A 24,991-nucleotide genomic window follows, 5' to 3' on the forward strand; every position below is an offset into this window, starting at 1 on the left:
ATGCACAGCTCATTGCACAAAACAATTATTTATTCCAATCCACGTTTTGCTGGGAATGTTCATCCAATGACTAAACCACGAGCCATGATTCCAGCCAGCTCTGGGTGCAGCTGGTCAGAACATCAGCAGTACACACTCCCCAGAAATGCCTTCTGCCCTGCTTCGGAGTGCAATTAAAAGTGGTTGTGTTTGTGCCTCTGCTGGGAGCACAAGTTTTCAAATTGCTGAGGAGTTCTCCCTTATTTGATATCGTTTCCCTTTCCTTCAGCCCTAGAGAATCTTTGTAAAATAGCCAAGTGTTGAACTTTGACCAAGAAGGCAGGAAATGTGGGTGTGTGAAAGCCAGGAGGTGGTAGCTTGGTTTCAGTATTAAGAGAGGATTAAGGAATGCCCAAATGGGAGCAAATGGGGACAGAATTACCAGGTGAGCTGGGGAGAATGAGCTGATTCCCCCAGCAAACCTCGGACAGGAGCTGGGCTGTGGGATCCCAAGCCTTGTCCCCTCATCCTGGTGCTGCTGCTCCAGTTTCTCTGTTGTCTTGCACTGAAAATTTGTCACCGAGTCTGCAATGGAAATACTTCCGTAATTGCCCGTATTATATGGATCATTGACCTTCAACAGGGAAGCTGCTGAAGCAACTGTCCATTTATCTGGAAAATTACCACATGGCAAGAGCACATTAGGCTGCTTCCCTCTGTCTCCTCCAGCAAGGGTTTTTAGCTGCTGGACCACAAATCCCTGCACTTGGTTCCAGCTGCAACTTTGGTGCTGGGATGCGGAAGGAAAAGGGGATGTGACAGCTCCTTTGCCACTGCAGCACCTCTGTGGGGTTTGGCATCCTCAGAGGGACAGCAAACCCTGGGTTTGGGTCCCCAGGTTGAAAACAGAGATGTAAAAGTTGTAGGTCAATGAAACAACAGCAGAGGTGATGGACAGGCTGCAGGAGCAGTGCTCCTGCTGCAGCACAGTGCCTAATATAAAGGAAAAATACAGTGATAAATATTGTAATAAATGATAAATATAAATATAAATTTATAAATGATAAATACTGGGCGTTGGAGTGTGCTTGTTGCTGCTTTGCATGGAGTTGCTGGTGGGTTGGAGCGGATGAGGATTCAGCATTTTTTTAGAATCCCAGACTGGTTTGGGCTGGGAAGGACCTTAAAGCCCACCCAGTGCCAGCCCTGCCCTGGCAGGGACACCTCCCACTGTCCCAGGCTGCTCCCAGCCCCAATGTCCAGCCTGGCCTTGGACACTGCCAGGGATGGGACATTTTCCCCAAATTCTGCCTAGTTCCATCACAGGAGGTTTGATCATATCCCAGGCTCCATGAGTGAAATTCTTGTGCAGAATTTTGTTCATTTCCAGCACTTTTGTGGCATTAAAATACATGTTTCAATACATTTTTTCTGGAAAACCTGTGTGTGCCCAGCCCTGCTTCCCAGGGAGGGGTGGCTGCTCAGGAGCTCTTGCATCCAAATGAGTTTTGGGGGCAAAATAAACCCCTTTTAGTGTTTGTTCAGCAAAATGTGTTGATGGAAATTTATTTATTTAAACAATTTCAGGTGAAGTGGGGGAACGAAGCCAAACTTTTCAGCCAGAGTTTGGTGTAAAATGACTAAAATAGGAATATTTACTATAAATATACCGTGTTATTTCCTTCCCAAGTGTGGCTGCAGTTTTCAGCTCTGACTTTTCGAGCTGATGTTTATCAGGCAAAACAAAGGATAAAATTAGCTGCTCGTTAAGTTTAGTTCCACTTCTCTTATCTTGTAACTCTGTCTGGGGGCTTAAAAAAAAGCCAAATGAAAAAGCAGCTCCCTGGAGCCCAAGGCCATGTGCTGTCCTTGCTGGGGTTCCAGGGCAGAGCATCCTCCTGCCACTAATCCTGGATGCTTAAAGGAAAAGATTCCTGACATCAGGTATCCAAAAAATGCGGTTTTATTGACCCTTCCTCAAGAACTGGCAATGCCTTGAGCTTTAGTTCACTGTGTATTAATAATCCATTTAAAAAGGAGCATTTCCCATTTTCCTTGAGACTCTTGCACAGTCATGAAGCAGTTTTTGTTGGGATTCTCTGGCTGGATAATTCCTCTGCCTTATCCCATAATTTGCAGCACTTTCCCATGAGTGCAGCACTGCAAAATAAACGCCCTTAATTTCCTCCTATAAATATTTGTATTTTTACCCATAGCACTGGTGGGGAAGGTGCTGGAGGAATATGGAGAGGGTGGATCAGATTCCTTCCTCACTTCATTTCTTTCTTCCTCCAAGAAACTTTTACTGGTTTTGTTATTTTTCCTCCCCAGATGAAATTTTACCTAGAAACTAGAAAAATTTAAGTTAAAACACTTTAATTGAAGGTTTCCTTAGAGTAGGTTAAGACATCTCTTAACCCTGGAACAGCACCCTGGGGTGGAGGGGTTGTTTTGGGAGAAGGAGCTGGAATTTGCCATGTCTGACCCAAGTCCTTCCGGAAGGAAAAGCAGTGAATCTTCTGCCTGGGTATTTTCTTTCTTAATCCCATATTAAACTTTGGGCTCAGTTTCCAGGAGAAGACCAGCAATGGAAAAAAATAAAATCTATTTTTTAAAAGCTGAATGACTTCTAAATATAGTTCAAAGTTTTCAATGAGCTCGTTCAGATCTTGCATGGAAAGTTTGGAGATTTATTTTTAAAGACTGTAATTAGTTGTAATTTAATCTGGCCCCTAAGCAAATGCCTTGAAACACATCTCTTATTTCTCTTATTTCCCACAATTTATGTTATCCTGAGATGTGCCAGGCTCAGGAATGGAGCAGCCCCATCTGCATCAAGCTCACATCACACTCTGCTGTGACTTTGGATGCAGCTATAAATCAAAATATTCTTAATTTTAATATTCCCCTTAGTGCTCTCCCGTGTCTTTTCCAGTGCAGGCTGCCTCCACTCTGTTGTTCCATTTATCTCTTGAATCCCACATTGGAGGTAGAACTTGGAAAGCCTCAGGAGAGGGGCAGAAGCATCAGGAATGACCCTGAGGGGCTCATGGTGGCTGAAAATTGGGATCAGCACAGCCAGGGTGAGTTAGTGGAGGAAAGGGGCTTGTGACAAAGCATTTGTGTGGAATTTTGTGCAGGACTTGGAGCAAAAGGAAAATTCTTAATCACAGGATAAACTTTTAGGTGAAGATAGTGAAGATGCCTGAAGTTCCAGGCCAGGCTGGACATCGGGGCTGGGAGCAGCCTGGGACAGTGGGAGGTGTCCCTGCCATGGCAGGGCTGGCACTGGGTGGGCTTTGGGGTCCCTTCCCACCCAAACCAGTCTGGGATTCCATGGTGGAATGATGGGCTGAAGTTCCCATTTCGCTGCAGAGCAGGGCAGGGCTTCTCCAAGCCGTGGAAGAGGGGCCAGGCAGCAAACAGGGGCTGAGTTTTGTTCAGAGAAACGCAGTACTTGGGTAAATCTGGGATTTTCAGACTTGCAGGCAGCGAGGGTGTCCTGGCCATGAGCTGGGGTGAGACTGGTGCAGGGAAGAGGGATGGGCTGCCCAAAACCCCAGCAGGGAGCCTGGAGGCCACCTCTCCTCCCCGTGCCCGGTGTGACAAACACGGAGTGCTTTAAACACCCTGTACCTGAGGAGCTGCCGAGAGCTGCAACTCCTCTCTCGAAGGCAATCTCCAAATATTTGCATTTTACTCAGCAGTTGCCCAGCAAATGCTGGGAGCAGGATGAGGCCCCAGCCAGCCTTTGTTTTGTTAGTGAGAGGAGTTTGTACCAGGCTTCATTTTCACTCCCTAAGCCTCCCTGTGATCTGCCTCGTGCATCTGTTTCCCCTTGATCTCGCTGCCTGACTGACAGCTACTTTACACCAGCGTTATCCGTCAAAACATTATTTAATGGAATCCCTTCTAGAAGGAGTTTTTGTTATTATTAGAAATCAAAATGCGGTGATAATTGAATCCCTTTGTATTCCCTGTGTAACGCAGGGAGTAAGACACATTCACACCTGAGGGGAAAACACATCTGGATTTCCTCTTTGCCCCAAGTCCGGGAGCTCTCCCTCTGCCTGGCTTTGATTCTCCTACCTCGGAGGGGGAGGAAATTTGCAGTGTGTGCATCTCATCTGAGGGAAACAATGGCATACATACACTGATATTTTTTTTTTTTTCTACAGGAATGGCATTAAATAAATACATAGCAGGCTGCAGTGTCACAACAAGGAGATGTACAATTACGAAGACAAAATACCCCAAGGAAATCAACACAAGGCTTATTAATATCCAGGCCTGCAGAAGACAACTGTCAGACAATTGGTCAACAAGGTACATGGTATCTGTTAGATACTGACTAACCCATTATGATCTTTATGAAGTGTCCTTTTGGGGGTCTAGATCTTCAAATATGAGTTGGAAGACCCTTTTCTTTTATTAGTTGCTAAGCTCTTTATACTTTTACCATATTGCGGCAGGTTAGAAGTCTGAGCTTTATTGTCTTATGTTATTGAAAATCCAGATTCCCGCAGCCTTCTCCCTCAGGTCAAGATTTGTCTGAGAATACATTCTCATTTCTCCATGTACAAAGGCTGTCTGGAGAGAGGCAGAAAAAGATTATGACTGTAATATACTTAAATCCAATTTATTTGCCTGACTAGAAACTTCCACACTTCACAATTGCTTCCTACAGAAGATTTTGTATTTAATTCCTTCATCGCAGCGAGGAGCGGGAGCGATCTGAGTCCTCCAACAGGTCTGTGCTCCACACACACCTGAGCCAGAGGAGAGGGGATGAAAGCAGCAAATGGACACTTATTTTGCACTGCTGCAGTTTATTTCTGCTTAAGGATAATGAATTTGGAAGGGATTTTTAGATACCCTTTGCAGAGCCGGGGTTTGGGGACACCGGGAGGTTCTGAGCACCCTGTGAGTGCTCTTTGATGGAGACATCAGTTGGCTCAGTGACTTCATTCTCGTGCTCCTCTCTCACTTCTGGTCTGAGAAGAGCAGCCCAGCTGCTGTGGTCACTGACCATGGGATCACCAGGTCCTGGGGCTATTTTAAACCTTCATTTGAGAAGGCTTGAAAAGCCCTGGCTCGGGTTTCCTGCATCCTTTCCTTAAGCAGAGGTGGCACCAAAGCCTTTCTGCCTGGCTCCAAAACAAACATGGCCAGGCCAGGATGCTCTGGGCCAGCCTGGGCCTCACCAACACCTTTGTTTAGAGGAAAAAATGTAAAATGGGATGAAAATATGCTTTGCAAAGTGCAGCACTTGCCTTTGGACTGTGGCCATGACACATGTAAAGGATGGATAAACCATCACAAAGGGATCAGGAAAGCCATGGAGCTGGAGCTGACGCTGCAGTGGCCTTGGTTCTTGGTTCTTGGGACTCGTTGCTTGGGCAAAAGTGTCAAAAAGGAGAATTTCTTTAGTTATGAGAAGGAAAATGCACAAAACCAGGGCACGACATGATTTAGAGTGAAGGTCAGATCCCCTGAGGTGATGAGGGTGATGGCATCATCTCCATGGCCAGCAAGGGCCCTGCAGCACCTGCAGAGCCTCTGCAGCTCCTGGCAGGGGAGGCCTTGGGGTTCCTGGGATGCTGGGGCAGGTGGGCGTGGATGCCACACCCGCACAGGTGCCCCCGGGGCTGGGCACGGCAGCAGCTCAGGGGGACTCCAAAGGGGGTGGGCAGTGCTCCCTCGTGTGCTGTGCTGGATGAGGGGCAGCAGGGACAGAGCCAAGGACTCGGGAGCTGGTGGCTGTGGGGGAAATGCTCAGACAGAGCCATTGGGTGGCCACTGGCACTCTCAGACAGGTGCCCTGGTGGCCACTGAGGTGCCACAAGCTAAACCCCCTGAAGCTGCAAAGGAGCTGCCTCCATCTCCTTCAAGATTTTCCCTCTACTTCAGAGCAATTGATCTGTCCTAAGACCAAAATCCAGCCTAAAAAGATGGGAAATGCACTCTGGCACAGCTGTTTTATCTGGGAAGATGCTGCAGCAGGGTTTTTAGCCATAAAAGAGATCGCAGCTCAGTCCTTGGTTTGAAACAGAGACAAACTTAATTCTCACAGAAAACACCATGGTACTGATAACATCAGAGCAGCAGGCCCAGATAAAGCTCCTTTCCACAGCAAAATGCATTTAATTGCACCCCAACTCCTGCAACTTGTAGAATTCCAGCGTGTGCCCGTGTGGCTTGTGCTTTCCAGGAGCACCATCCCTTCATTCACCCTGTGAGCTGGAACCCTGAAATTCCCTTTCCAGGTTTCCCAGCTCTGTCCCTGTGCTGGTTTTGCACGACCACGGCGCTGGGTTTTTTCATTTCCCTCCCAATCTTCGGAACAAATTCTCCTTTTCAAAGTCTGCACCCCGTGGGGCTCTAAAATCATAACAATTAATGCTGCCAAAGACTCCGGAAGCCACCTAAGCCATCCCTCCTAGGGCAGGATTGCTGGAGCAGGCAGAGAAATTAATGGAGAGGGAAGGCACGGGAGCCAGGCAGGGACCTGCTCCCGAGCTAAAGTTGGGGTAAAAAGTTGAAATCACTTAAAAAAGCTGCTAGGGGGGAAGTGGCAGAGCTGCTCTGTCACCCAAGAGCTTGATAGATAGTGTGGAAGGAGTTGTAATCACTAATTTGTCCCAGTTTTAACTCTTCTTTCAACATTTGGTTTGGGGGTTTTTTTCCCCTTATTTTGACTTTTTCCGGATTTTGTAGCAACAAGGGGTGATCAAACAGATTTACAATACTCGGTGTTTATCACCCTTCCAGAGGCGTTAAGTGGCCATAAATGCATATGAAATATCTGTGGCGGATCCCTCGCCTGCTCAGCAATGTGTTCTTCCTACGTTCCTAATTGCTAGCAGGAAAAATAGGAGGAATTTGTTTACCAGCTTCCTGCATAATATTCAGACATCTGGAGCTGCGAGGTCTGGATGGCGTTCCTGGGGGACAGAAAATACATCAAGGACAATTAGACAACTGGGGAGCTGCAGCCTGAAGGGAATTTCCCCAACATGGGAAACGGCTCCGTGACGGCTCCGAGCGAGCCCTGGCACCCACCCACCCTCCCTGGGCTCTCCTGCTCTTCCTCCTCTCCCTGACAAGTTTTTCCCTGCTTCTTTTATCATCCTGGCAGTGCTGGGAATGGTTTGACTCGATGATCTTAGAGGGTTTTTCCTGAATTATTTCCTGACCTGCTGATCCCCACTGTCTGCAGGTGCAGTGTCCCCATCCCTGTCCCTCATTCCTGGGTGAATTTTCCCAAAGCAGGGATAGCACCCTCAGGAAAACAAATTCTTGTGAAATATAATTGCTGTCTGTGCCTCTTAAGGGTGTTTTAGTCTCTTTTTGGGGTCACCATCCAGCTGTGGGAGCCCTCACTTCTGGCTCCTCTCACACACCTGAGGGGACAAACTCCTTTTTGAGGGTTCCTCTGGGCTCCTGCCATCCCTCAAAAATCCAGGGATTGCCATATGAGAACCAGGGAGCAACAGTCCCCACAGGGCTGCTCCTCATCTGTGACACAGATGGGTTATTGATGATTTTCTGTTTCTTATTTAACAGCTTGAGATCAGCAGAGAGAGACTGTGTGGTTTGATTGAAATCAGCCAAGGAACTGCTTTTAATCATGATTTAAATCAAAAAAGTGAGAAACGTTGGTTTAAGTAATTGATTTTTAAATTTGCTTTGCATTTGGGCTTTTTCAGTTGCCTAAATAAAGGTCTCTCTCCTTTGGGGGTGTCCTGGAACCAAAATTCTCTTTGTAACACATTAGGGCCGAAGACTACATGTTTTCCACTCGTGTATTTTCTGAACATAATTTAATTTAATTTAATTTTTATCCAAAATCCACTTATCTGCTGTATTTTTATTCCTTTTCTGTTGCCTGTGTTTTATAATTCCTGGTATCAGGCTATGGCAGGAGGTGACTGGAAGGCAGCCAAGGGACACTTTTTCCTGGAGATAACACTTTTTGTTCAACACAGACCTGAAAAAAGATGCTTAAATATATTTGGCAGCGGGGCATGAGGCTGGGGCAGCCTTTGGGTGTGCTCAGGGAGAGGGATTTGGGAATGGGTGGGAGCCCCTGAGCCACCTGGCAGCCCCAGGGCCTCCCCCTGACCTTCTGCTGCGTAGAATTAGCAGATCTCATCCTCTCACATCTTTGGGCAAAGACAGGTGTCCAAATCCAGCTTGGGCAGGGCTTGGAGCAGCCTGGGACAGTGGGAGGTGGCCCTGCCCATGGCAGGGGTGGCACTGGATGAGCTTTGAGGTCCCTTGCAAACCAAACCAGTCTGGGACTCTGGGATTCAGTGAAACCATGAGCAACAGGGAGGGGAAGCACAGGGAGACCCCTCAGAGCAGCCACGAATTGTTAATTTATCCCCTTCCACTCCTGAGAAGTCCTTCTGGCCAAGCTGCTGCCACGAGGGCTTTGGGTGGGTTTTGGGGCCCCTGGCCCGCTGGGCTGGGCTCCGTGGATGATTTGCCCGTGGGCATTCCCACTGACGAGGGGGAAGCTGAGTTACTGCTGTGGCCAAAGGAACCCATGGAGCTGATTCCAATCCAGCTGCTGCTGCCCCAGCGGGCCCTCGGCTCCCTTTCCCGTGGATACAGGGAATTCCTCCCCCAGCTGGCGCTGTCCACTGAGGATTCATCCACACGGCACCACCCCAGGCGTGGATGGAGCAGGTGCCAGGAGCGCTCCCTGGATTTCTGAAGGGCTGATCAATACCTGAGCCGATCTTTCGCTGCTGCCGCTGCAAAGGTTACTCCGGGAGCTCTCCCCGCGGATAAAACAGAACATGATGTCTTCTTTGGAGTCGCTCAGAACTGCAAGTCCTGGAAGTGCCATACGCTGAGACACTCGCGGGCAGCCGTGCCAGCCCCGCGTTCCCAGCAGGAGCAGGGCTTGAAGCAGCCAAGGTTCCTCCCTGAGCTGCATCCCGCCCATCCATCCCCTCGCGGCGAGGGCAGCAGGGAGCTCGGCTCCGCGGAGCGCCGGGCTGCGGGGAGGGGATCGGCACAGCGGAGGGAGAGATAGAGCTGGACGGGCAGATGGAGCCCAGGTAGCCGGAGAGCCGAGCCGTGCTCCACGAGCAGTGCTGGAGCTCCTTCCTGTGGTGGCAGGGATGAGTTACTCGTTGTGGAGCACCAGCCTGGCGTCGGGAATCGGCCTGGGAATGCGCGTCCAGCCGCCCCGGGATCCACCCTCCGCCTTCTCCAGCCGGCGGAGCAGGAGCCCTGTGGTGCCTCGTGGGCTCAGGACGGAGTGACCCCCTGGACACTGCTCCAGGACACTCCGGAGGCTGACAGGAGTGGTCATCTCAACCAGCTCTGGGCCAGCTGTGTATTCCTTAAACAGCGTTATTTCCTTCCTGCCATCGCACATCTTCCCAGTCAGGAGCGCTCAGACTGGCACTGGGAATGGAAGAACGGAGCAAGGGCACACGGTGTGGCACACAGGGACGGGTACAGGCAGCAGTGGGGAATCTGGGGGGCAGGCAGCTCCGGGGAGCCCCTGCCCAGCCCTGCCAGCCCCGGGCACGGCGGGTGATGGATGGGCTGAGCCGCGGGTCCTGCCCGCCCCGCTGGCCACAGGGACGGCAGCAGCGATGTGCAAGTGGTGCCCGCAGATCTTCAAAAGAACAGAATTCGGCCCTTAATGTTCTTTTGATGTGTTTTTTGTATGCAAATAAGGTTTAATTTGCGAACTTTGAGCAGTTTGCGGATGAGTTTATTAGAGTGTTGTGTTATTAAGTTTATACTCCTGGGGTCAGCGCCAGGCAGCGGGAAAGCACAGCGAACATTATTTATATTGTTAAACAAAGTCAAGGAATTCAGGCATCTGCTATTCGCCAGGAAACCAGGCAATCAAAACAAAGCCATATTTGTAATCATACTCAGTAGTCTTTTTATGAGAAGTAATTACTAAAATAATCGAAAGACATGGATGAGATTATCAACGACAGTGATAAACTGGAATATCCATCCCTACCTTGCACAGAGCAGCCAGGGAGCTGGGGGATGGAACGAGTACCCTGCGGTTGTGGAATGCCAGAGCTCACACTTGGAAATTGTTGTCTCAGCTGAGGAGCTCTGAGGGGAGCAGTTACAGCCCCGCTGCTGCCTGGGCCCCGGGCGGGGATTCTGAACCTGGCTCTTTCCTATCCCATGGACCACTTTTGCTCTTTCTGCTCTGAAGAAACTCAGTATAAGTTATTAATGAATTCCTTTTAATATGAGCTTTCGTATGCGTAGAGCTGGGTGAAATTCAAAGTAAGGTGGAAAACATCCAGGCTGATTTGCCTGCATTACCATAGGGATGGGACACTGAGGAGGGACACCAGTGGGAGCCTGCACAGCCTTCCCTGGGTCCAGGCTGTCACCATAGCATCAATGCTTGGATGGACAGGGCTGGGAGCAGCCTGGGACAGTGGGAGGTGTCCCTGTCCGTGGCAGGGGTTGGAAGTGGATGGGCCTTAAAGTCCCTTCCAAGCCAAACCATTCCGGGATTCTGTGGTGTCTGTGGTGATGCTGCCCTGCTCATGCTGCTCCGCAGAGCTTACCCAGCACCACCTGCCAAAATGATGAGGTATAAACCTGCTTTAGAGAGAAACTAGAGCTACAGAGATACACCAGGTTCAGCTGCAGCTCCCTGAACCCCGCTGGGTCTTCATTCAGGGCCAGGCTCTTCTCTGAGAGCAAAGGGAGGAGAGCAGGACCGTGAGGAGGTGGGAGCAAACCCCTTCCACACTTCTGGAACAGGAGCAGCGGGAATAAAATGCCACTTTTCTGGCACTAATGAATATGTGGCAGTGCAGGAATAGCTCTGTGCCCATAGGAAGTCTGGATTTTCAGCTACTGTTTAAGTTTCTTTTCTTCTAAAAGTGCCGGTGAGGCTCAGTCCTGTCATCCACTTCCTCTTACAACCGCCGCCGACTTCAAAGGAAATCCTGCTGGCAAAATAGCTACAGAATTGTGTCAGGAGTTTATTTGCTCCCAAGATTAGATAATTAATGAAGATAGAATATTAAAATTACATTTACATAAAGCTAAGGGTAATCTTAAAGTGTTCTATTATTTTGTAAATGACCCGAAGTTTGTAACGCATTTATAATGATGAATCAGGAGACGAGGCCTTTCAAATGAGGAAATACAATTTATAATCTCACTTTCCTTCATTATTTATTCATCCTGCTGTTGAATCATCTGCTCCTCAAAACCTGAAAAGCCACAGAGCTCCCTTTACCTGCCAGTGTTATCCTAGAAGGAAACCAAGTTTTGTGTTTGAGTCAGTCCCAATCACAGCGTGAGGGGAGCTCCACACGGATCCTTTTCTTGGGCCCAGTTAGTCTGAAATTCGTAAAGTCCCAGAATGGTTTGGGTGGGAAGGGACCTTAAAAATCATCCACTTCACCCCCCTGCCATGGGCAGGGACACCTCCCACTGTCCCAGGCTGCTCCAAGCCCCAATGTCCAGCCTGGCCTTGGGCACTGCCAGGGATCCAGGGGCAGCCCCAGCTGCTCTGGGCACCCTGTGCCAGGGCCTGCCCACCCTCCCAGGGAACAATTCCTTCCCAATATCCATCTATCCCTGCCCTCCTGCAGCTGAAGGCCATAAATTCCACACAACCTTTGCTGTCTGGCTTTCCCTTCAGGCTCAGACTTTGCTACACCTGAATTACTGAAGATGTAGTGATAGCAAAACCAGACATTTTCTATTTTCAGCATAAACCCATGGAAATATTGATTCCTTTCCACTCTGGTGCTGTATTTGTGGCAGTGCCCTGAACAATTGCCACTGTATGAACTCATTGTTCTGCTCCTTTCAAAACAAGCCTCTCACCCAGCAGAGCTTTATTTAAAGCCCATTGTCCATTTCTGGGTGCAGCAATTTCCCACCCCTCACACCAAGGAGGAATTTTCAGCACACAAACTTGGCTGCCCCTGGATCCCTGGCAGTGCCCAAGGCCAGGCTGGACATTGGGGCTGGGAGCAGCCTGGGACAGTGGGAGGTGTCCCTGCCATGGCAGGGCTGGCACTGGATGAGCCTTGAGGTCCTTTCCACTCAAACCATTCCAGGATTTTATTCCAAGCGCAGTGTGCAGACAAGGCCCTCAGTGGGCACCAAGGGCTCAGGAGGATGCCCCCAAGGAAATCAAGTCCTTAATCCAAAGGCTGCTCCAGGAGCATTCCCTCATCCCAAGTAGGAACAATAAGACCCCCAAATTCCTTGCTGTAAGAGCTGGCACTAAACCCGACCCACCCCGCTGCTCTTCAGCACAGACAGCAGCACTGGGGTAGAGAAATGACAGAGGAAAACTTCCCTCCCCTTCCCTAAAGTAACTGCCCCGGTCTGGGGAGGTGATTTGCTGCTCACAGGGACTGAGAAAGCAAAGCCTGGACAGGGCAGGATTTTGTTACTCAGCTTTTACCAGAACTGGAACGACTTCAACAGGGTGCTCAGCACAAGTGATGTAACCCTGGCCATAAATCCAGACAAAAAACTCGGAAAGTTATTTACTAACTACCCTAAATTACCCAATCTTCAGTGACATAGCCTCTCTTCACCAAAGAACTCAAGCCAGCTATTTCCCTTTCCTTACAGACTCTTTTAAAAATTACCCAGAATTCTTTTCCTTCTCAGCTTTGCTCAGAAATGCATATTTTAAAACCTTCCCAGGCTCTTTCCTTGCTGAGCTACTGAGTCAGGAACTGAAGCATCTGGCACTTGCTGGGATTTTCCAGCTGGAGGTGTTGAGTTCAGAGAACTTAACTTTTATTTAAAGGCTTTTTTGCGTTCAAGACTCAAACAAACTGGTGCCCTGTGTGTGTAGTGAGTGCTGAGGGATTGGAGATGGATTCCTGCCCCTCTCCTTGTGCCCGTGAAGATGAGGGTGGTGGGGGTGAAGGCTGGTGCTCAGGAAGGTGTTCATGAGCAGAGGGAGGACTTGGGGGGGGATCTGGGAGGCTCAGGGAGGATTTCAGCTGTGTGATTTTAGCTGTGCTCTGCCCTGCTGAGGGGTTGTAATGGAATAGTCACATTCCACCTGTGTCTTGTTATTCCCAGGGCATGGACAAGCCTGGCTTAGGGCACCACTGACAAAGGGAGAGGTGTGTTGACATCTCATTATTAATTAAGGGCTAATCACAAATTAGGATTCAAGCTGTGGCTGCCCCTGGATCCCTGGCAGTGCCCAAGGCCAGGCTGGACATTGGGGCTGGGAGCAGCCTGGGACAGTGGGAGGTGTCCCTGGCATGGCAGGGCTGGCACTGGATGGGCTCTGAGGTCCCTTCCGCCCAAACCAGTCTGGGATTCCGTGTAATTAAGAGGGAAATGTTAATGGTTTGAGGGGGAAAAGCTTCTCAAGGAGCTGGATGGAGTTTTGAGCACGGCTGGATTTGGAACAAGTGGAAAGGGGAGGGAAGTACAACAGGAAGTGGGTGTTCAAGTCCTGATACAATTTGATTAATCAGTGACCATGGTGCCTGCCCAGAACCATCAGTGGCCAGCACGAGGTGACAGCACAGCTGGTGGAGAGAGATCCCACGTGGAATCTGCACCTGGGGAAACCTCAGGCTGATTTCACAGCGCTGCTCCATAGATCAGGAAAAACCTTCCTGCTTCTGTAGGTCTGTGTTCCATCTGCAGCCTTCCCGAAACTTCACAGGCCTCTCACTGTGCAATTACAGGAGGATTTTAGTCTGATTATACATTAAAAACTCCCCTCTCCAAAGAAACTCAAAGATCAGAGACATTTTCTTTCAAGTATTACACTGAAATTTGAACGCTCCTGCTGCTTATTACAAAATGCTTCTGCAAGGCACTGTGCAACTCTAAAGACTTGATACTTTTATTGCTAGAATTGTTTTCTTTTCTCTATAAATCCCAGCATTTCGCTTCCATACCCTTCTTTTTTACGGAAATGTTGTTAGGGAAGTTTTAGTCACAGCTTGAGCAGGATGCACAGTCACAAGCCACTGCTGTGGGTGCATTAACAGGACTACGAGAATCACAACCAAACACAAAATAAATGACATGTTTGTCCTTCAGCTGGGTGAAAATGGGAATGCAAAGTCTAGAGTCTTATTTTTCCTGATCCCCACGATTCTCTAATCTTATCAAATATACATTCCCATATTCCAAGGCAGCCTGATAAAGCAGCTTGCTAGAAATAAGTTGCATTAGACTGTGTAGAGCACATTTTCCTAGGAAATCCAATTTCACAATCGTGTTCTGGTGACATTTAGCCATTGCTTAGTGCAGCGAGGGCTCCTTGGATATTTGAGACACTGAGTCCTGTGGCAGCAGGACCGGGGCAGGGATTGTCCCCTGTGCCACCACAGGGACCTCGAGGGCTGAGTCCAGCGCTGGGTCCTCACTCCAGGAGAGCCCTGGAGGGGCTGGAGCGTGTCCAGGGCAGGGAACGGAGCTGGGGAAGGGGCTGGAGCCCCAGGAGAGGCTGAGGGAGCTGGAAAGGGGCTCAGGCTGGAGCAAAGGAGGCTCAGGGGGGATCTTGTGGCTCTGCACAAGTCCCTGACAGGAGGGGGCAGCCGGGGGGGTCGGGCTCTGCTGGCAGGGAACAGGGACAGGAGGAGAGGGAACGGCCTCAGGCTGGGCCAGGGCAGGCTCAGGGTGGACAGCAGCAGGAATTTCCCCATGGAAAGGGAGCTCAGGCCTTGGCAGGGGCTGCCCAGGGAGGTTTGGAGTGCCCATCCCTGGAGGTGTCCAAGGAATTCCTGGAGGTGGCACTCAGGGCTCTGGGCTGGGGACAAGGTGGGGATGGAACAGTCACAGGCTGGACTCCATGGGCTGGGAGGGCTTTTCCAACCTCAGGGATCCTGCCCATCCCATTCCTCAGACCCCACTCTTTCCTGGGGATGCAGCCTGGCCTTACAGCCTGCTCCCTGCTCACCCTTTGGAGGCAGGGAAAGGACCACTCCCCACTAAAGCCCAGACTCCCAGCAAATCCCAGATTGCCAGAAGCTGCCTGGCCACGGCACAGCTGCAGAGGGAGCTGGGGCTGTCCCTGTTTGTCTGGGAGTGGAGGTGCCTCCAGGTTCATAAATCTGTATGCAGTAGTAGGGGTTCTCTAACAGCAATTCATTTTAATTATGTGAGACATAAAAAGACCACCTACAGATGAGACAATACAGCTGTAAGATTCTCAAGGTTACTGTGGGGAATACTTCATAACTGAAGTATGTTTTCCCCGAGGAATTCGACTACCATTTGATTTAATTTTTAATTTTTACATTTTAATCAAAAATAGATCAAATGGTGGTGTTCTCCCCTGGGAACCATACTTCAGATATGAAGCAGTCCGTGTTCCTTTTAAATATGTAAAGCTGCCATTTATGTATAACTCATGAATGACACCCTGTGTTGCAAGCAAATATCACGCGGCGATTTCGGGATTGTTGCAGTAACAACGCCATAATCACACACAAACATCCCCCCCCTGCCTCCACAGAGCCAGCAGCACCACAGGGAGGTCGTGGGAGCTGATCCAGCCCATCCTGAGGGTCAGGAAGAGCCCCATGGATGGAAGATGGGCTGATCCCGTGGGATGGAGCGCCAGGAGAGGAACGGCTCTGGGAGCTGGGCTTGGAAACTCAGGGTCAGGAGCACAGACTGGAACATCAGAGCCAAGCACAACGAGCTCCAGGCTTGGGAGAAGGCTGGAGAGGGACTGGGGACAAGGCATGGAGGGACAGGACACAGGGAATGGCTTCCACTGCCAGAGGGCAGGGCTGGATGGGAGATTGGGAAGGAATTGTTCCCTGGGAGGGTGGGCAGGCCCTGGCACAGGGTGCCCAGAGCAGCTGGGGCTGCCCCTGGATCCCTGGCAGTGCCCAAGGCCAGGCTGGACATTGGGGCTGGGAGCAGCCTGGCACAGTGGGAGGTGTCCCTGCCATGGCAGGGCTGGCACTGGATGGGTTTTGGGGTCCCTTCCAACCCAAACCTTTCTGGGATTCTGTGACAAGAAACAGCCTCAGGCTGTGCCAGGAGAGGCTCAGAGTGGATATTGGGAAAATTCCTTCCTGGAAAGGGCTGCCCTTTCCTTCCTGACAGAGCTGCCCAGGGCAGGGGTGGAGTCCCCATCCCTGGAGGGATTCCAAAGCCCTGTGGTTGTGGCACCTGGGGACGTGGGGCAGTGGTGGCCTGGGCAGTGCTGGGATGGTTGGACTCCATGGTCTGAGAGAGCTTTTCCAACCTCAACAATTCTGTGACTCTGCTGGGTCTTTCTGGGATTTTTTATTTTTCTGTGTTTTTAAACATTGTGGGCAATGCTCTTCTTGCTTCCTTGAGCTGGGAACAACTCAGGAAGGGAGAGAAATGGCTGAGTCCTGATGTCCCCGGGGTTGAGGAAGCCAATGGATCCCTGGCCAAGCCACTTGTCACCACTGGGAAAGGTGGGAGAGAAGGAACAGCTGCTGCCAAAGGCTCCAAACTCTGCCTGTGCAGTTTAATTCTCAGGAAAAGTCACCCTGGTCAAAGCTCCATCCCCAGTCCTGCTCACAGCACCAAGTCTAGCTCTGTGTGGATACCAGGGATCCTGAGTGGAAGTTTGATGTGGGAGAAGATGCCCAGTGTGAGTGTTAATTTGATAATTAGAGGCAGTAATCAAGGCAAACCCAGAGTTATTTATGTGTGACTATGAATCTGCTAACACAGGGTATCACATCACGCTCCCAGGAGAGCTGCTGAGGTTTTAAGCAACTAATTTAGACATAAACACCATGGATTTTAAATCTACTCAATAAATTATAATATTTAAAAGAAACAAAAATAAATTTAAATATATTAACTGTATTCATTTCAACATGTAAGTCTTGGCTTGTCAGATCCAGGTTGCCTTTAAACCCCACGTATCCCAATATTTTGATTTTCCATCTTTTTTTGGCAGTCAAGATGCCAAACGGGCCTGTAATTACCATCAAATTAAGCAACTAAACCTACTACAAAGATTTTACATGACATAAATAATATCCTTCTTACCCTCTCAGAGGTTTGATTTACCTTTATTCCTCAGTGTCCTCAGAAATCACTCACGGAATAACACAACCAGACAATTCCATGCTGCAGCCCAAGTGGTGTTTAATGCTTCTGCTTTTGTAAGGAACAATTTACAAAATACAAAGTTAAAAATAACAATTAGATCCTTTTAACCTGAATTAAAACCAGGCCAGGGGCCTTTCTGTCTATGTACAGGTAAATAAAGCATCACTCTGCTTATTCTGTGTACAAACCCCAGCAGTAGGAAATAGAAAGATTATATCTTTTTTCATCAAGAAAACAAAATTTCAGAGTTCTGCAAGGCATACAAAAATAATTCTGTGGTTCCACTGCAGATTTGACACAAATCTGCTTTAAAGGAATATTCACTGTCCCAGCCTGTGCCAGCTTTATGATCCTGGAAAATCACAAAATAAAGTACAAACACATCTATTTAAAAAAATATCACTATTAAAAGCCTTCCCTGGAGCAGACAATTAAACTCCAATTTGTTTCCAGCCCAGCTGATTTATAAAAGCTCAACTCAGTGCTAACTGCAACTCCACACACAACAGGGGAAGGATTCTAGGGCTGCAAAAATCCTTTGCCTGAGGATTTCGCAGCCTGATAACCCCCAAAATTAACCTTTAAGAGGTTAATTAACCTGTCATTAGATTTGTGCCAATAAAAGCCTGCTGGATGATGAGGTCAAGCCTTTTTAAACAGATTTTTTTGGGATTTAAATGTAAGCTTCAATGGGATTTTTCCTGGCCTTCACAGCTGCAAAGCCACTTAAAAACTAAAATTTGTGTCCTCCCATTCCTGCCTGTGGCCCTGTACAAGGAGCATTTTCCAAAGGAGCATATTCCAAGGGAGTCAGGACTGCTGGGAAAACCTTTGGAAACAACACAACCTCTGGCCCAGTCCCAGGTGAAGCCTGGGCCCAAGGCCAGCTCAACTGAACCAGTCTAAAACATTAAATCAGCCTTTTCTTGTCCTTTTTAAACAGATCCTGAGCTACCTAAAAATGAAACCAACCATTTCTTGTCCCTTTTAGACAAATCCTGAGCTACCCGAGGAGCAGGAGCACTTTGAGCAGGTGTAACATTGCAGATAATTGTGCCCTGAGTGGCAGCAGGGCGGTGCAGCATCCAGGAGCCAGCTGCATCCTCAGCACTGCAGCAGCAAAGCAGAGCTGCTCCTCGGCCTCCTCTGCAGCTCTAGAAGCCCAGGATGTGGCTGAAGTGGCCCTGCAATGACAAAATTCCAGGTCAGTACAAAGGAGCTCAGTCTTCATTTTCAAATTTTATTTTAAATTGCTAAGTAGCACCACAAATATTCCTCTTTATATTTTTTTCTCCAGGGATTAGTGGACACCTAAAAAACCTGGATATAAAGAGACTGATTTGACCATGACTGAATGATGAAATTAGTTTTGCACATGAAGTTAAAATAGACCCCTAGAGAACACAACTGAGACAATTTTGGCATCATTCTTGAACACCTTCTTCTCTTCTCCCATTAAATGTTTAAAGGTTTTAAGGATAGAACAGGAATTTACCCTTTGGGTGGCACTTTTATTTTAAACTCGAGTCTGCATTTGTTTATATCTATTTTCTATATTTATATTGTTTATTTATATTTTTGTCTGGTTTTATATTCATTTTCTATTTGCTGTCTCTGTTTAAAGAACTCTCAGTCGTACTTTCAGAACCAAAAAAATCCTTAAATTATCAGGTAACAGAAAAATCTCCCCAGTGATGGTGATGTTCTTCCTGCCCCAAATCCAACCTGGTTTCCCTCTAATTAACACCACTTGATTATTCCTTCTTCCTTACTTTTATTATTTTAAGAAGATAATTTACTATTATACCTCCTACCAAATGTATTTCTTTTTATTATCTGTTACATTCCTGGCCAAAATAACTGCTTGTTTGAAGAGACCACAATGAAAGCCAGGCAGAAACATATTTAAAATCAAAAACAAATTGAAAAACTTGATTTGAGCAAAGCATTTTCCATTTCAACTCCACAATCTGAAATTAATTAAGGGAGAAGTTTAGTGAGAAGCTCTACAAGGCCTCCAGATTTTTGTTGTCCTACCCTGAGTTTCTGTATTAAAAGCACTGAGCACTCAAATTATGAAAAATCTTTAATTTTGAGATTCCAGTTGTTTTCCTTGTTCCTTCCAGATGCCACTGAAAAGCACTTAGAGGTGACAAGAACAGGTCCCAAACAGTCCTGACCTTCCACAGATAAATGTTCTGGAAGAGGTGAATGGTACCTCCTGCAGTTTTTATCTCCAGTTCATGATCAGACCCATTAAAAACCTGTCAGGCTGAAATGGTGTTATTTTATTCCATTATTATTTGGAGTGGTGATATTTGTACCCAGTCTTGATAACTCCACAGGAAGTGGTCACTGACACAGAAGAATTTTATGGACTCTGCTGTCCCTGTAATTCTGGAATGCTACAGAACTTCCTCGTGTGCCAGTTTGGGATTTAATCCCCAAATATTCCTTTCTTTTTTGGGTTTTAATCCCTGAGATGTTCTGCAGAAGAGATGTGTGGGAAATTCCAACTGGTGACCCACACAGAGTGGTTTCCATATTCCCACAGTCAGCCCTGGGTCTGGTTCCCACTTTAACTTTAAAGATGACCAAAATTAATTAACACAATCAATGTCTGTTCAGCCACAGCTCCTGATGGGAATTTTGCCTTTAGTTCCATAAATCAGAGATTTTGCTATGAATATCCAGCATTTCCTCACACCTCTTCTCACTGTGGCTCTGCAAGGAGCAGTATTTTTGGGCTGTAGTTACTGCTTAAAAAGGAAATATCCAATTACAGAAAAAAAAATAGGAGATAGAATGCAATTCCTGAGTATTTTGTTATGATCCAGTATACCAAGGACAACTAAAATTGGAGTATAGGAAGTGTTGTGTTATTGTTTGCTTCAGTTACTTCCCAAATTCTGCTTTTTAGAGGGAAATTGTGAAAAATGTGTTGAGAGTCTCCAGATTTTCCAGCTGCTGCTGGAAACATTAATTTGTGCTCTGCTGAAATGCTAAATTCATCTCCTTTTTTACAAATTTCCATGCTTTATTCCTGAGCAATGCAATTGTGGGGGGTGTTAATTTTGTGGTTTATGATCTAATTCTGAAGAACAAGTCCCAGTCTTTTTTGTCCCAAAAAGCAAATTGCCACACTTACAGATTCTCCAGCAACACATCTTGGACATGGCTGGGAAGTGCCTTTGCTCCCATGATTTTCCAAAATCTGAGGAACAAAACCAGACACAAATCCATCAAAAAAAAAAAAAAAAAAAGAGGGCAATTATCTGCAGCTTTATTATAAAATGTATTTCAAAAGTGATCTTGTAACAAACACATGGACAGTGGGAACTTACCATGGAATTCTGCTTTGTCTTTGCAGCCCAGGGAGCAGAGTCAGGGAGGAATTTCTGCCTGGAATCCAGATCCATGGCACAATCCATGAGCTGGGCACCAGCCTCCCGTGGGATGGTGTCCATCAGTCTGCACACCCGCTTCTGGAAGCACCAAAAGCAGTATTTACATTGATGCACAGGGCCCAAATTTTCAGCATTTTCCTCCCAAGGATCTCACATCCATTGGGAAGAACACCAAGTGAACAATGAGGTATTAGGGCAGGACCCGAAGATTTTGGATTTCCCACTGCACCTCACGCTGGGAGAGCAGGGAATTCTTTATCTCACACCCCTCTGTGCCTCAGTTCCACAAATTCCCACTGGGAAAAGGCATCCTTCAGCCTCCATTAGAGCAGGAGTTGGGATGGTGCTTAGCAAAGGAGCAGAGCAGGGGAGTTGTGTGGAAAGAGTCATTACATCCAGGAAACAGAAGGAGAAGCCTGCAGCCAAGTCAGGCAGGATGGGAGCATCCTTTGAGAAGGGTTTTGTACCTTTCCCTGAACACTGGCACCTCTTCCCAGCTTTCCAGTGCTACATAATCCACTCACATCCCACTCCTGAAGCTCTGCCCTGAGCTCTGCCCAGGACCAAGCGATGTTTGGATGTCCTGGGAACCAAAGGGCTGAGCTGAGTCCTCACAGTGCTGCGTGATCCCTCACAAGACCAGGGATTCCCAGAAATACTGCTCTGAGCACCACGTTGGGAACTGGGAAGGTTAAGCTGCAAATCCATGGAAAACAACGACTGGAAACCTCCAGAAAAAGATCCCTGGCTTGTGACTGCCCATGGAAGGGAGGACGACCCAAATCCCAGGGCTCCTTGGAATTGTAGCAGCAAATTAACACAATAATGGGAATTAGAAAACTGACACAGGTTTAGGGCCTGAATCCCAAAGAGACACACACACACCTGGAACATTTTTTCCCAAACAAACTTTGTTTAAGGAATCCCAATATTCCATCTCTTTCTCTAGCACGTGATTTCCCAGGAAAAAGATGTGCTGGCACAGGACTAACAGAGTACTGAAGCACAGAAACTAAATTTAAAGTTGGAATAAGTAATGAAGAACCAAAAATGGATCAATACACCAGGAATCTTGGTGGGAAACAGCTGAGATGGGATCACCAGGAAGGCAGGCAGGATATCAGCATGGGAAGGGAATCCAAAAGTGAAATAGGTATTGTAGTAAGGAGGGGAATAATGGGATAAAGGTCTGAGGAGGCCCTCCAGGGAGGGATTGCCTCCCCTGGGAAAACATCCTCCTGCCTTTGCTGCTGGAAAACTCCTTCATTCCAGGGAACGGCAAAGTGGTGCCGCAGAAAACCAGGAAGATGCGTGAGATGAGGGGGAACAGGGAAAAATGACTGGATGCCACACATCAGAAGGAATTTGGCTGATTAAAAAGAAACTCCAGGTATTGTTTTGGGGGGTTTAAGGTGCTTGGTGTCCTTGGCATCAGTGTCAGGAACTCAGCACATGGAGGAGACAAACTCATCACACCAATGCCAAGGCAACCTGGGAGAGCTCCTTGCTCCAGGAAGAGTTCAGTCTCTGGAATTGTCTCTTAGGGAAGAAGCAATCAGTGCATCAACCCTGCCTGTGCAGGGAACATCGTGCAGGGAGCCTGTGACTGATAAGGATCAGTGGGCTCCTGTTCCAAAGGCAAGCAGGGATTGCTTTCCTTAGGGAATGATCTGCTCCATCCAGCCGGGAAATGAGCTGGAGACCAGCACCAGGCAGGAAACAGATCCCCCTGCAGGGAAGTCACTCTCACTTTCTTGTCCAGCTGCGAAATCCTGGAAAATCCCACTTTTTTTCACCAATGCTGACAGGATAAAGACCTCACAGATGAAATCACACTGCTGCAAAACCCAGCTCCACGGACCAACCAACCCAAATGCCAGAGGAAGGAGCTGGAGGAAAAGTTCTGGTTGTTTGTTGGGGTATTTCTGGTAAAGTTTTAAAGATTTCCTCTGAGTTTAGTATGTTCTTGCAATGTAGTTTCTGCTTTTTTACCCCGTTTTTAAAGCCAGGCTGCCTCCTGTTTGGGGTTCCATCAGCCCTGTCCCAAAGGTCTAACACAGGTTTCCACACAGCCCAGCTTTCCTTGGATTCCCCATGGAATGATGGCCCTGTGGAGTTGCTCCTTACTTTTAGGGCCCTGCTCCCTCTGGAAAGATGGTTCTATTTGGGAAAGCAGAGGGAGCGTGAGATCCATGCAGATCCACATGGAAACTCTGCCCCAAGATCAGTCCAAACCAAGGCACACTGGGAGCTCTGGCCTTGAAAATCTGATTCTCCTCTAAATCCAAATGCCTTGAAATCCAACTTTCCAACCCAAACCAGTCTGGGATTCTGATTCCTCTCTGTCATCTTGGAGCCAGGAGAGCAGAAATAGATGGAATTAGGGAGGCTGCCTGATAAAGAGGGTTTCAGCCAGAAAAAAAGGAAAAAAAAATAAAAAAAGGAAAAAGAAAAAAGGAACAAAAAGGGGGGAAAAAAGGGAAACAAGAAAGGGAAAAGAAAAAAAAAAGGGGGGGGAAAGGAACGGAAAAAGGAACGGAAAAAGGAAAGGAAAAAGAAAAAATTAAAAAGGAATGAAGGAAAAAGAAGAAAAGAAAAAGGGGGGAAACGAAAAATTCAAAAGGAAAAGGGAAAAGGAATAGAGAAATAAAAAAATAAAAAGGAAAACGGGGAAAAAGAAAACGGGGGAGAGAAAATCCGGAAAAAGAAACCATGGAAAAAAGCGGAAAAAAAGAGAAAAACCCCAAAGCCTGTTGAGCTCAATCCCCGCCCCGGCCGTGCCCGCTCCCGGCGCTCCCGAGCCGGCACCACCCGCGACTGTCGCGACACGGCCGGGGGGGCGAGGGGACCCAGCCCGGTTCCCGTTCCCGATCCCGTCCCCGATCCCGTCCCCGTTCCCGATCCCGATCCCGATCCCGATCCCGTTCCCGTTCCCGTTCCCGTTCCCGTTCCCGACTCACGCATTCCGGCTCCCCGGCTCCCCCCGGCCCGAGCGCCCCGCGCCGGCCCCGCACGGGCACCGCGGCCATGGCGGCACCGGCACCGCCCCGGAACCGCCCCGGAACCGCCCCTAGAACCGGGACCCGCCCCGGAACCGCCCCGGAACCGCCCCTAGAACGGGAACCGCCCCGGAACCGCCCCTAGAACGGGAACCGCCCCTAGAACGGGAACCGCCCCTAGAACGGGAACCGCCCCTAGAACCGGGACCCGCCCCGGAACCGCCCCGGGACCGCCCCGGGAGCCGCCCCCTGCATCCGCCTGGGAATCCAGCCCCGGTTCGGACGCGGACACACGGAGGAGGCATCGCAGCCTCTCCGCATCCATCGCGCAGCGCTGAGCCCGGCCTCGCCTGGATCGTGGAATACCCACACTTGGAAGGGACCCCAAAGCCCATCCAGTGCCAGCCCTGCCATGGCAGGGACACCTCCCACTGTCCCAGGCTGCTCCCAGCCCCATTGTCCAGCCTGGCCTTGGGCACTGCCAGGGATCCAGGGGCAGCCCCAGCTGCTCTGGGCACCCTGTGCCAGGGCCTGCCCACCCTCCCAGGGAACAATTCCTTCCCAGTCTCCCATCCAGCCCTGCCCTCTGGCAGTGGAAGCCATTCCCTGTGTCCTGTCCCTCCATGCCTTGTCCCCAGTCCTTCTCCAGCTCTGTTCTCATCTCCTTCACACACTAGAAGGTCGCAACGAGGTCACCCCGGATCCTTCTCCAAGGTGAACAATCCCAACTATCCCAGCCTTTCTTCACAGGGAAGAAGCTCCATCCCTCTCTAATAAAACACTGCTGGTCTTCCCAGCTTTGCTGCACCAAGCACTTTTGCAGGGGAGAACACGGATTGTTCCCGGCATTCGTTCCTTCTGGAACTCACTCTTCACTCGGGATCCAGTTGTACTTCCGGAGATGCTCTGTCACATTCCCTGGGCCCGAGGGTGTGTCACAAAAGATAATCCACACATTCTTCTGGTTTTTCTTTTTTCATTTAGCACTTGCCATGCTTGATAGCAGAATAACCAAAATCCGGGTAATCCAGTTTGCAGAACATCCCAAGTCACTGCAGAGCTGGAACCAAACCCAAACCCAGTCACATCAAATCAGATTTATTTAATTATTTCCAAGCCACCTTCCAATTCTCCCCCAGAGCCTGCTCATGTGTCCTGCCAGTACAGCTCTGTGGAACGCTTCCCAGCGCATATTCCTGGTTAGAACGGCGGGATGCACTACAAACCCCAGGCATTTTGTGCCACATCCATGCCAGTGTGCCAGCACTGGGATCCCATCCTGCAGGTGCCAGCTGTGCGCCTGGCTGATGCTGACGTAGATACGCCTCCAGATTTCCAGTTCAAGGGATGCACTTTGTCTTCTCCAGGTGAGCCCTGACCCTCGCCAGGATGGGAACAGGGATGTGCTGTGGCTGGCAGAGGGAGCTTGTTTCCCTCCAGGCCATCAACTGGACTTTCCTAATTTTTATCTGACATATTTTGCCCTGGATTTGCAGAGAAATTCCTTTGTACCACCCCAAAATCCCATTTTTAGCT

At 48.7% G+C, this 24,991-nt stretch overlaps 1 protein-coding gene across 1 annotated transcript; it reads right to left on the reverse strand.

The window, feature by feature from the left end:
* Positions 1–17,060: 17,060 nt before the first annotated feature.
* Positions 17,061–23,492, reverse strand: LOC309575351 (uncharacterized protein C10orf143 homolog). Its single transcript, XM_082285745.1, has 4 exons — positions 23,417–23,492; positions 20,394–20,534; positions 20,198–20,263; positions 17,061–18,233 (listed from the first exon to the last, which is right to left on the reverse strand). Exons 1-4 carry the CDS (start codon positions 23,483–23,485, stop codon positions 18,204–18,206), a joined length of 306 nt encoding a protein of 101 aa, XP_082141871.1. The 5' UTR covers positions 23,486–23,492; the 3' UTR covers positions 17,061–18,203.
* Between the last annotated feature and the right edge of the window lie 1,499 nt (positions 23,493–24,991).

Source organism: Coloeus monedula (assembly GCF_965178545.1).
Source record: "Coloeus monedula genome assembly, chromosome: 8".
Lineage (NCBI taxonomy): Eukaryota > Metazoa > Chordata > Aves > Passeriformes > Corvidae > Coloeus > Coloeus monedula.

Coding starts and splice junctions, on each gene's coding strand:
- LOC309575351 (XM_082285745.1), bottom strand. CDS start 23,485: ATGGCCGCGGTGCCCGTGCGGGGCCGGCGCGGGGCGCTCGGGCCGGGG. Junction 20,535..23,416: donor GAGCCGGGGAGCCGGAATGC/GTGAGTCGGGAA, acceptor TGGTGCTTCCAG/AAGCGGGTGTGCAGACTGAT. Junction 20,264..20,393: donor AGACAAAGCAGAATTCCATG/GTAAGTTCCCAC, acceptor TTTGTTCCTCAG/ATTTTGGAAAATCATGGGAG.